The 11321-nt window shown below is 61.2% G+C and overlaps 2 protein-coding genes across 3 annotated transcripts; both read left to right on the top strand.

The window, feature by feature from the left end:
- The first annotated feature begins 603 nt into the window (after nt 1–603).
- On the top strand, nt 604–7123 carry STT3A (STT3 oligosaccharyltransferase complex catalytic subunit A). Its single transcript, XM_065738577.1, has 19 exons — nt 604–640; nt 1925–2009; nt 2117–2240; nt 2376–2436; nt 2552–2673; nt 2823–2968; nt 3072–3162; nt 3450–3556; nt 3736–3900; nt 4296–4476; nt 4888–5043; nt 5184–5275; nt 5674–5829; nt 5950–6138; nt 6211–6327; nt 6398–6500; nt 6590–6778; nt 6849–6964; nt 7040–7123. The coding sequence occupies exons 3-19, from the start codon at nt 2153–2155 to the stop codon at nt 7076–7078; spliced, it is 2118 nt and encodes a 705-aa protein (XP_065594649.1). The 5' UTR covers nt 604–640; nt 1925–2009; nt 2117–2152; the 3' UTR covers nt 7079–7123.
- Nucleotides 7124–7410: 287 nt separating this feature from the next.
- Nucleotides 7411–10649, top strand: CHEK1 (checkpoint kinase 1). Of its 2 annotated transcripts, XM_065738339.1 has the most exons (12): nt 7411–7507; nt 7906–8129; nt 8195–8259; nt 8329–8398; nt 8468–8656; nt 8783–8887; nt 8955–9050; nt 9123–9231; nt 9415–9592; nt 10076–10207; nt 10282–10383; nt 10460–10649. In XM_065738339.1, the coding sequence occupies exons 1-12, from the start codon at nt 7443–7445 to the stop codon at nt 10553–10555; spliced, it is 1431 nt and encodes a 476-aa protein (XP_065594411.1). In that variant the 5' UTR covers nt 7411–7442; the 3' UTR covers nt 10556–10649. The 2 variants fall into 2 exon arrangements, with proteins under 2 accessions (XP_065594411.1, XP_065594410.1); XM_065738338.1 differs by lacking the exons at nt 8195–8259; nt 8329–8398 and having other exon boundaries at nt 7435–7507.
- The last annotated feature ends 672 nt before the right edge of the window (nt 10650–11321 follow it).

Here is an 11321-nt window from a genome sequence, read left to right on the forward strand (position 1 = left end):
CAGAGACGTGTGTCACCGCGGGGGCTCTGTGCGCTGTTCCGCTGTGCTTTGTCCACGCGTGTCGGTGTGGCTGTGCGCGTTCCCGGTGCCGCCGCCCCGCGGTTTTTCACAGCCGGGGTTCGGTTTTGGAGAAACTTTTCTCGAGTATTTTCACACTGAAATGTTAAATGAAAAAAGAAACAAACCAACAAACGGAGTTTGCAGCCACCCCGCGTGCAGCACTTCATTCGGAGCGGCCGTTCTCGGGATCTTTTCGGGGTGAATTGGGAAATCGGTGCTGCTCCGACACCACCGGGAGGGGGGGGGGGGGGGGGGGGCGGATCCGGCGCGCCCGCGTGGCGCCGCTCACGTGGCGTACCCCGCCCGCTTCCGGGCACGTGACCGAGCCCCGCCCCGCCCCTGGGGCCCAGAGCCCGGACGGACACGTCACTGCTCGCTCTCAGGCGGCCCCGCCCACCGCGAGCTCCGCCAATCGTGAGCCTCCATGCGCATCCCGACCTCCGCGCTGCACCCAATGAGCGGCGGCGTCGCTTGAGTGGCGTCGCATCGGACCAATGGGAAACCGGCGGTGCCGCGAGGCGGGCTGGGGCAGCTGCACGGGGCGGATGGCCGGGGCGGCGGGGCCGAGCGCGGGGCGCGGGTGAGGGCCGGGGGAGCGGGGGGGAGCGCCGGGACTGCGGGCGGAGCGGGGCTGGGACGGGGCTGAGGGCCTGGGGGTCGTGCGGCGCTGGGCCTGCGCTGTGCTAGGCCTGAGGGGTGAGGACTGCGCGGCCTGGGGCGTGAGGAGCGGTGGGGTTATGGAGCCCCGAGCCTGGGGTTGTGGGGTGCGGGGCCTGAGCCGTGTGAGTCCGTGGGGTAACGGGGTGCTGGGTCCGTGCGGAGGGGCGGGGTAGGGTTATGGGGTACGTGAGCCTGGCGCTGTGCGGTTATGGGGTCGGACTCCGTGAGCTGGTGGGGGACCAGGCCTGGGGGTTAGGGGCTGTCTGGCCTGGGGGTGAGGGGTTGTGTGGGGTCACGGAGATACTTGAGGCGGGTGTGGCGTTATGGGGTGTCAGGTCTGGGGTTGTGGGATTGCTGCGGCCTGTGTGCCGAGGGGGCCTGCAGGATTCATGGAGCTGCGTGGTGTGCAGGACTGTGGGTGCACCTCCGGGCATGGACAGGCTCATAGGGGCTGGTATCGAGGCCAGGACGTCAGCATCTGGCCCAGGCATGGCATTTACCCCTTCCTACCCCACACCGGGTGCTGCGTGGGCCTGCCCTGCACCCCGTGGAGCTGTGGGCCCAGGATGGCAGAGCTGTTCCTGCCCGGAGCTGCAGGCATCAGCATTCTGTCCTTATTAGCTGCTGAATGTGACCCCTAAGGGAGCCCGGAAATAATGACGACAGTTATTTCTGTTGGTGTGCAATGGATGGCTGGAGGTTAGAATCACTGCTGGGTCACAGGAAGATTTTCAGGTGTACTTTGTTGTCCTAAATCTCAGCCTTTCCAAATAAACTCCCACATGGCCTTTTAGCTCAGAGATATGGCTTTATCAGCCCGTTCTGGGACTTAGGCTGTAGGAGATTGGGTTTTTTTTTGTTTTTCCAGTTTGAGTAACAAAGCATTTCTTAAAAAAATCATGGTGTTTTTGGAGAACGAAGTCGTTAATCTCTGCCTGCAGTTTCACTTCCATGATACCTACCATCAGATTTTCAGGGGTTTCTCCTCCACCCAAGGAGGTCAGATTAAACAGCTGCATCATGCAGTGCCATGAGAGCTGCCTGTGCAGATCTGAGTTAGCAAACCTCTGCGATGAGTGCATTTCAGATCAGTAATTTGGAACCTCTGTGGCTTTCTTGTGCATCTCTTATAGCCCAGCCAAGGAAAACCAGCCTTGGTTCATTTGCTGCCTAAAAGCTTAGGCTTATCTTGTTTTGCACACAGAGAAATAGACACGTCTGCCCCAAGGAAGTTCTGCTCTCTGTGAAAGAAGTTGAAGCCTCAGCCAAAATTTGGGCCAAGCGATCAGGTGAGGCTCTGGGGAATCATGTTCAAGGAAAGGGAGGAGAGAGGAAGCAGATACACAGGAGGCGCCCGGCCCCACTCTGTCTGATGATCTCCATTTCTCGTTTTTAGCTTTTCAGGTTTCTGTTCCCTGCCTTTGGTGTGACAATGACCAAGCTGGGGTTCCTCCGGCTCTCGTATGAGAAGCAGGACACGCTGCTCAAGCTCCTCATCCTGTCCATGGCAGCTGTGCTGTGTAAGTCTGTGTGCAGGACCCCAGGAACTGCCTCTGTTCTTCTTAGGTCGCCAAGCTGCCATCTGTCCTTAAGGTGTGACCCAAGCAAACACTGTTATTCGTATTGAAAACTCATTCTTCTCTTTGTGTTTGCAGCTTTCTCCACAAGACTCTTTTCAGTCTTAAGATTTGAAAGCGTCATCCATGAATTTGACCCGTAAGTGCCTTCCTCTCATCCTATGGGTTTTCCCCTTCTGGGTCAGTGGGTGCTGGGTGCTGTTTGCTGGGCTGTCCCCAGCAGTCTGGACACAGAGGTGCTCGTGTCATTGCAGCTACTTTAACTACCGCACGACCCGCTTCCTGGCAGAGGAGGGCTTCTACAAATTCCACAACTGGTTTGATGACCGAGCGTGGTACCCCTTGGGCAGGATTATTGGTGGCACCATTTACCCAGGTAGGCCAGCAGGAACACAGCTTGTGCGATGCGGGGCTGCCAGGACGAGGATTTGGGAAGGCAGCAGCTCCCTTCTGTTCCACCTTCCCCCCCTTTTGGCTGCCCTGCTCCAATTGCAGCCCTCTGATGGTGCCACGTCTGTCCCGCAGGGCTGATGATCACCTCAGCAGCCATTTACCACGTGCTGCACTTCTTCCACATCACCATCGACATCCGCAACGTCTGCGTCTTCCTGGCGCCCCTCTTCTCCTCCTTCACCACCATCGTGACTTACCACCTCACCAAAGAGCTCAAGGTATGGGGGGGACCATTTGGGTTTTATTATTTGATATTTGAGGCCTATCTGTGCGTGCACAGAGCTGTGATCTGATGGTTCTGCCCTCTGGCTGTGCTCCCAGGACGCGGGCGCGGGGCTCCTTGCTGCTGCCATGATTGCAGTTGTGCCTGGGTACATCTCTCGTTCTGTTGCTGGATCCTATGATAATGAAGGTGAGTTTGTAGTGCTCAGAGCAGGGAAACCTTTAAGAAGGTGGGTTCCTTTCCCCTATTTGGGCTGTGGGGGACCACGTAAAGGGTAAGTGGTGGAGCTGGAAGCCACGTGAGCTGTTCTCTGCTAATGTTATCATGTTTCAGTCTAGCAGTCAGATGTGGAACTGATTTCCCACTATATGCATTTTTCATGCAATTGGACACCGTGGTACATATTGCCATTGAGGTTATGCTGACATTCAGGGAGATGCGAGCTTGCTCTGACATTACTGTCTCTCTCCACCCAGGTATTGCCATTTTCTGCATGCTGCTGACTTACTACATGTGGATCAAGGCTGTGAAAACTGGCTCTATCTATTGGGCAGCAATGTGTGCTCTTGCCTATTTCTACATGGTGAGCATTCCGTGTCCTGGCACCCAGATATCTAATGAATCTTGGCTTCGGGCAACTGGGGCTGTTCAGAGTGTCCTCCTTGGGGAGAGCACATGATGCCAGGAGAGCAGAACTCCTGCTGGCCCCCACCGTGCCTCCTGTCCAGCCCTGGGTGGCATTTTTCATTTTTCTCTTGCCAGGTCTCCTCGTGGGGTGGCTATGTCTTCCTGATTAACTTGATCCCACTGCATGTCCTTGTGCTGATGCTGACTGGCCGCTTCTCACACAGGATCTATGTTGCCTACTGCACTGTGTACTGCCTGGGGACGATCCTCTCAATGCAGATCTCCTTTGTTGGCTTTCAGGTGAGGCCTTATGGCACTGCTTGTCTTTCAAGAAATCTTCGAGGTCCATTTTCCTGAAGGAAATGCACCAGCAGGCATCTCTGTACAGCAGGAAATGTAGTTCACGTTTTCAAGAGAAGCAGTTGCCTCTTGCTCACCTTTAGTGCCCTGGTGTGGGGAATACGGGTTTTGTGGGCTTGGAAACTTCAGCTAGAGGAGAGCTTACAGCAAGGAAAGCTCTCTGAGTTCATTTTTCATGTGCATTCCTATCAGAATTAAGGCTGATGTGGAATTAGTCATGTCCACAGGGAGGAAGTGGCTTCCTATAACTTCAGCAGTGGTTCTGCTGAGGTCTGTTTTTGGGGTGGCTCAGCTGCCGTTCCCTTGTGTCTGATCACACTCTGCTCTGCTTGCAGCCTGTCCTTTCCTCAGAGCACATGGCTGCCCTGGGAGTCTTTGGCTTGTGCCAGATCCATGCCTTTGTGGACTACCTCCGCAGCAAGCTGAACCCGCAGCAGTTCGAAGTCCTCTTCAGGAGCGTCATCTCCCTGGTTGGCTTTGTCCTCCTGACAACTGGGGCTGTGCTGATGCTCACAGGTAGTTCAGTTAGTGGTGGTCTTATGAATGGTGATGCTGCACATTTCGCTGCTGGTTTCACCTCCTTTCCATGCTTTGAATCACAGAATCATTGGGAAAGACCTTTCAGATCACCAAGTCTGACCCCAGCCCTCCCCACTATTCCTACTAACCGTGTCCCTCACAGAAGGGAACACCTTTTGTCAGTCATGATTTCTGCATTGTTGCTTGCACCATGTGGATCAGGTGGGGGAGAAGTCTTCTTAGGGTAGAATCACACTTTATTCTTTTTTAAATAAGAGTCTTGGGTAATGGAGATGCTAAATGAGGTTCAGCGTTGCTCATTCAGCTTTGCACATTTCCCTGATGGTGGAACCTGCTGGTATAGCTGGCCATGCTGGGATTGATGCTGATTTTTGTCCTGTCTGCTAGGGAAAATCTCCCCATGGACCGGGCGTTTCTACTCCCTGCTGGATCCTTCCTATGCCAAGAACAACATTCCCATCATTGCCTCCGTCTCGGAGCACCAACCCACCACCTGGTCCTCCTATTACTTTGACCTGCAGCTCCTTGTGTTCATGTTCCCAGGTGAGCCCAGCCCTGCTGCAGTCGGACCCTCAGGTGGTCTCTGGGTTTGTTACATCCTTGCAGTGTGCTGCATGTCTCTCCCAGCTGGATTTACTTTCAGGCTAAGGTGAACCACCCCCGTTTCTCCTTCCCCTTTGCAGTTGGTCTCTATTACTGCTTCAGCAATCTCTCAGATGCCCGTATTTTTATCATCATGTATGGCGTGACCTCCATGTACTTCTCTGCTGTAATGGTGAGGACTGCTGGGGTCGGTATCGCTGTTGTGGGACAGAGCAGGACCCGAGCAGGATGAGGAGGTGGTCCTAACAAAGCTGACTCTCTTTTCTGAACCTGTTGGTAATGGCTTTAAACCAAAAGAGAGTGGGTTTAGGTTCGATGTTAGGAAGCCCCTCGCCCAGAGGGCGTTGGGGCCCTGGCAGTGCTGCTCAGTGCTGCGGTGCCCCATCCCCGGGCTGTGAGCTGTGCCCAGCTGCCCCCAGCAGGCTCTCATGGCTGTGAGCTGTGCCCAGCTGCCCCCAGCAGGCTCTCATGGCTGTGAGCTGTGCCCAGCTGCCCCCAGCAGGCTCTCATGGCTGTGAGCTGTGCCCAGCTGCCCCCAGCAGGCTCTCATGGCTGTGTTGTCTCCTGCAGGTGCGGCTGATGCTGGTGCTGGCCCCGGTGATGTGCATCCTTTCCGGCATCGGCGTTTCTCAGGTGCTGTCCACCTACATGAAGAACCTGGACATCAGCCGGCCCGACAAGAAGAGCAAGAAGCAGCAGGACTCCACATACCCCATCAAAAACGAAGTGAGTGCTGGGGCAGCTTGTGAGCGTGGGGAAGAGGAGAGTGGCTGCTGTTCCTGGTGGGGATGAGCGTGCGGAGGCGATGCTCTGCGCCCCCGCAGTCGCACCCCTTCACCTCCCCAGGTTGCCAGCGGCATGATCCTGGTGATGGCTTTCTTCCTCATCACCTACACCTTTCACTCGACCTGGGTGACCAGCGAGGCGTACTCGTCGCCCTCCATCGTGCTGTCGGCGCGCGGCGGGGACGGCAGCAGGATCATCTTCGATGACTTCAGGGAGGCGTACTACTGGCTGCGCCACAACACGCCCGAGGTAACGGCGCTCCGGGCCCGCTCTGCTCTGCTGCTCACTGAGCGCTGACGGAGCGCCCCGCGCCGGCTGCAGGACGCCAAGGTGATGTCGTGGTGGGACTACGGCTACCAGATCACCGCCATGGCCAACCGCACCATCCTGGTGGACAACAACACCTGGAACAACACGCACATCTCCCGCGTCGGGCAGGTAGGCGTCCCCGCGCCGCAGCCAGCGCCGCGCGGCGCAGCAGCACGTGGCAGCTGCCGGCTCCCCGCAGGCCATGGCCTCCACGGAGGAGAAGGCGTACGAGATCATGAGGGAGCTGGACGTCAGCTACGTGCTGGTCATCTTCGGCGGCCTCACCGGGTATTCGTCCGACGGTAAGAGCCCGCGGTGCCCTGCCCTGCCGTGAGTGCCCCCCGCCTGTGCCCCCCACGTGTGCCCCCCGCTCACCCTCCGCACCCCGCAGACATCAACAAGTTCCTGTGGATGGTGCGCATCGGGGGCAGCACGGACACGGGCCGCCACATCAGGGAGCACGACTACTACACCGCCAGCGGGGAGTTCCGCGTGGACCGCGAGGGCTCCCCAGTGCTGCTCAACTGCCTCATGTACAAGATGTGCTACTACCGCTTCGGGCAGGTGTACACCGAGGCCAGTACGTGTCCTGCGTGGTGCTGCCCCACGGCCCCCGGGGCACGCTCCCCACACCGCTCCTCCCCCCACAGAGCGGCCGCCGGGCTACGACCGCGTGCGCAACGCCGAGATCGGGAACAAGGACTTCGAGCTGGACGTGCTGGAGGAGGCGTACACCACAGAGCACTGGCTGGTCCGGATATACAAAGTATGGGGCCGGGCGCGGCGGGTGTGGGGCCGCGCTGGGTGCTCCCGGTGTTGCCACGCCCTCCCTCTCTTGCAGGTGAAGGATTTGGACAACCGCGGCTTGTCGCGGACGTAGAGCGGCGCCGGAGCGGAAATGTTTGGGGCGTTCTGGTTGTTTTTCTTCGGAGGGGATTTGTTGGTTTGGGTTTTTCTTTTTATACCGCCGTAAGTGCAGGAGGAGATGGGCCGCCCCCTCCCCGCGTCCGCGCTGCGTGCGGGGCGGTTATAGCGCGTCACCGCGTGGGGAATAACGGCTTTACCGGGGCTCCATTAAACGCGAATTACCGGAGCGCGGCGTGCTTTGTTCGCGCGGATCGGGCCGGGGGGGCGGGGCCTGGGCCGGGGGGCGGGGCCTGGGGCTGCGCGCGCAGGGAGGGGCGGGGCCACGCGGCGCTGGCGGGAACGGGCGGCGCGGAGCGTCCCGGTGCGGGCGGGGCGGGATGGCCGTGCCGTTCGTGGAGGACTGGGACCTGGTGCAGACGTTGGGAGAAGGCGCCTACGGGGAGTGAGTGCTGCGGGGCGGGGGGAGGTCCCGGAGCGACGCGGCGCGGCCCTTCCGGTGCCCCCACTACGCGCACCCCCTTCCCCCTCCCCCCCGCCACGCGGCGCGGAGTGCTCCGCGTGCCCCGTGTGGCCGTTCCCGCTCATCGCGCGCCCACTGCGCGGTGCTCGCGTGTTATGTGCGTATCTCCTGCCCTCTGTGCTGCGGTCCCGTTGCACGCCCGCTCCGCCACGCGGTGCTCCGTTTCCCCGTTCCCCGCCCGTTGCATCGCACCGCATTCCCGCTGCGTTCTCGCTGCGCTCCCTCTGCGTGCCGCTGTGGACGTGTCGTGCCGCTCTTGCACGCTGCGTGCACGGCCCTGGGGCCGTGGGAGCCCTCTGCCCGCCGCGCTGTGCCCGCAGGGTGCAGCTGGCCGTGAACCGCCGCACGGCCGAGGCCGTGGCCGTGAAGATCGTGGACATGAAGCGCGCGGCCGAGTGCCCCGAGAACATCAAGAAGGAGATCTGCATCAACAAGATGCTGAGCCACGACAACGTCGTCAAGTTCTACGGGCACCGGCGCGAGGGCCCCACGCAGTACCTCTTCCTGGAGTACTGCAGCGGCGGAGAGCTCTTCGACCGCATCGGTGCGTTGCGTGCGCTGGGGCGGTGCCGGGGGCCGCGCACCCCTCACTCCCTGCTGGCATTGCAGAGCCGGACGTGGGCATGCCGGAGCCGGAGGCGCAGCGCTTCTTCCAGCAGCTGATCGCCGGCGTGGTGAGTGCTCGGGGCGGGGCCGGCCCCGCTGCGCCTGCGCGGGCAGCAGTGACCCCGTCCCGCCCGCAGGTGTACCTGCACGGCGTGGGCATCACGCACCGCGACCTCAAACCGGAGAACCTGCTGCTGGACGAGCGAGGTGTGCGCCCCGCCCCGGCTGACCCCCCGCGCCCGTCGCCGGCGGCTCAACCGCCCTTTGTCCCCGCAGACAACCTGAAGATCTCCGACTTCGGCCTGGCCACCGTCTTCAAGCACAACGGGCGCGAGCGGCTGCTGACCAAGATGTGTGGCACGCTGCCCTACGTGGCCCCCGAGCTGCTGCGGCGCCCCGAGTTCCGCGCGGAGCCCGTGGACGTGTGGGCCTGCGGCGTGGTGCTGACCGCCATGCTGGCGGGAGGTGGGCGCGGGCCGGGCGCGTGGGGGGTGCGGGACGTTGGTACTCACATCCTTCTGAAAGCAAAGGGAAGGGCCGCATTCCCACCCCCTCTGCCAATCTCTTGTGCCCCCCCCCCCTCTCCCGCAGAGCTGCCCTGGGACCAGCCCAGCGACAGCTGCCAGGAGTACAGCGACTGGAAGGAGAGGAAGACCTACCTGGCACCCTGGAGGAAGATCGACTCCGCCCCGCTAGGTACACAGCCGGAGGCAGCGGTGCCCCTGCTGCCCCACGCCTCCTGCACAAACCCCGTTCCCCACAGCACTGCTGCACAAGATCCTGACCGAGAGCCCCACGGCACGCATCACCATCCCCGACATCAAGAAGGACCGCTGGTACTGCCGGCCCCTGAAGAAGGGTAAGGGCTGTGGGGCGGGGCACGGATCCTGCCCGAGCCGTGCACGGTGTTGGCATTCTGCTCGCCCTGCAGGCACCAAGCGTGGCCGCGTGTCCTCGGGCGGTGTCACTGAGTCCCCCGGAGCCCTCCCCAAGCACGTCCGCTCTGACACAGACTTCTCTCCTGTGAAGAGTGCCCTGAGGTGAGCGGGCTGCGACACGGTGCTGCGTGCAGCACAGGGCTGTGCTTCCTTCCTGGTTTGCACCAGCTCGACGCACACGTCGTCACCCCGCACGCACCCTTACCCTGCCTGTGCACACAGAGCCCTGAAGAGGTGCAGTCCTCTCATCCATCCCTTTTGCAATCTCCTCTGCTTGCCTTGCAGCGAGGACAAGGCGAGCTACTCCACATCACAGCCCGAGCCCGGCACCGGCGGCACGCTGTGGGACAGCAGCACGGGCAGCATCGACCGCCTGGTGCAGGGCATCAGCTTCTCCCAGCCTGCCTGCCCCGAGCACATGCTGCTCAGCAGCCAGCTGCTGGGCACGCCAGGCTCCTCCCAGGTGTGCCCTCACGCCGCGTGCAGCACTGCAGCCTCCTGGCTGCACGGCTCTGCAGTGTCTGTAATGCCACGATGCAGCCCCGTGATCCTTGGGACGCAGCTTTGCAGTATTTCTAATGCTAAGGGGCTTGGCAACGCGTGCCACCTTAGGTTGCAGCTCTTCAGCTTTTGTAAGCAGGGAGCAGCTTTGCAGTAGCTGGGATGCCATCTAGCAGCGTTTATGGCGTCGGATTTGGGACGTTTGTAGCACTTGGGGTGCAGCTTTGCAGGAGTGGGGGTGCAGTTCGGTACAGCAGCTGCAGTGTTCGCCACGAGGGGGTGCAGCTCGCTCACATTGCTTGCACGAGGGCGTGCAATATGGGCGTGCGACTCGGTGCCCCTTTGCTCTCTGGGGCCGCGTGCGCCCGTTTGCAGCCACGCGGTGGGGGGGGCCGAGCTGTGGGGTGCGGGGGCAGCGCCGCAGTGTCCCCGCTGTGCCCCGCAGAGCCCGTGGCAGCGCCTGGTGAAGCGGATGACGCGCTTCTTCACCAAGCTGGACGCCGACGGCTCCTACCGCAGCCTGAGGGACGTGTGTGAGAGGATGGGCTACGGCTGGAAGCAGAGCTGCACCAACCAGGTGGGGCCGGGCGGGGGGGGGGGAGCGTGGGGAGGGGGCCGTGCCCCCCTGACACGGTGCTGTGCCCCCCCCAGGTCACCATCTCCACCACAGACCGGAGGAACAACAAGCTGATCTTCAAGGTGAACCTGCTGGAGATGGAGGGCAGGATCCTGGTGGACTTCCGCCTCTCCAAGGTGGGTGCAGGGGGGCGAGGGAGGGGGGCAGATGGTGGTGGGACGTGGCAGTGTGACGCCCCCTCTCCCCGCGCAGGGCGACGGGCTGGAGTTCAAGAGGCATTTCCTGAAGATCAAGGGCAAACTGAGCGACGTGGTCAGCACGCAGAAGGTGTGGCTGCCCCCACCCTGAGCCCCTCCTCCTCCTCCTCCCCCCCCTCCCCCCGGCGCAGTGCTGCAGGGTCAGCCCGGCTCTGCCCGCTGCGCTTCTGATGCATTCAATAAAGTGTGGGATCACAGCTGCACGGAGAGCTTTGGAGCTTCGTGCCATCCCAGCGCCTGTGCTGCTCTCACTGACACTGCTCTCCCTCGAGCTCTGCGGCCCCACGCTGCCCCACTCACATCCCAGAGCTGTGGGGGCAGCTCGGGGTCCCCCCCCCGCTCTCTTGGGGCGGCAGCTGCCCCGCTCCCAGCCTCTCTAATTGCTTTTCACGGCACTAACGAGCCCGGAGCTGCCAGGGGTCGTTAGCACTGGAGCGAGAGGAGTGCAGGGATTAACCCGGGGCAGCACCACCCCCCGCCCCCAAAAAGAGCATCTCCCAAACCCCACCCCGAGGTGCACATCCCCACCACTCAGCCCCAAACCCGCGGCTCTCGCTGGTGGCTGCAGTGACTGAGTTGGAAAAAGCCTTTTTCTGCTGTTTTCCCTTTTTTTCCAGTGGACCCCTCCCCCCCCCCCTATTTGGCCGAGCAATTAACGGGGCCTTGTGGGGTTTTTTAATTGCATATTTATATTGCAGCCGGGAGCGAGACCCCGGCAGCGGGCGAGGGGCAGCAGGAAGACCGCCCCGACCCCGAGTGCTTTTCAGCCAGGATTAAGCGCTGTTAATTGTCCCAGAGATCACAGATTGTGCCGGGGATAATTAGGCTGAATGTGGGGTTTTCTGGTTCACTCCCCC

Source organism: Cyrtonyx montezumae, unplaced genomic scaffold (assembly GCF_038088225.1).
Source record: "Cyrtonyx montezumae isolate F1298 unplaced genomic scaffold, pur_monq_1.0 scaffold_22, whole genome shotgun sequence".
NCBI classification, from domain to species: Eukaryota; Metazoa; Chordata; class Aves; order Galliformes; family Odontophoridae; genus Cyrtonyx; species Cyrtonyx montezumae.

What these genes read in the sequence shown, in the direction of transcription:
- STT3A (XM_065738577.1), top strand. Translation starts at nt 2,153, where the DNA reads ATGACCAAGCTGGGGTTCCTCCGGCTCTCGTATGAGAAGCAGGACACG. An exon ending in ACCTCACCAAAGAGCTCAAG is followed by an intron (nt 2,969 to 3,071) that starts GTATGGGGGGGA and finishes CTGTGCTCCCAG; the next exon opens with GACGCGGGCGCGGGGCTCCT. An exon ending in CATACCCCATCAAAAACGAA is followed by an intron (nt 5,830 to 5,949) that starts GTGAGTGCTGGG and finishes TCACCTCCCCAG; the next exon opens with GTTGCCAGCGGCATGATCCT.
- CHEK1 (XM_065738339.1), top strand. Translation starts at nt 7,443, where the DNA reads ATGGCCGTGCCGTTCGTGGAGGACTGGGACCTGGTGCAGACGTTGGGA. An exon ending in AGCAGCTGATCGCCGGCGTG is followed by an intron (nt 8,260 to 8,328) that starts GTGAGTGCTCGG and finishes TCCCGCCCGCAG; the next exon opens with GTGTACCTGCACGGCGTGGG. An exon ending in CCTGTGAAGAGTGCCCTGAG is followed by an intron (nt 9,232 to 9,414) that starts GTGAGCGGGCTG and finishes CTTGCCTTGCAG; the next exon opens with CGAGGACAAGGCGAGCTACT.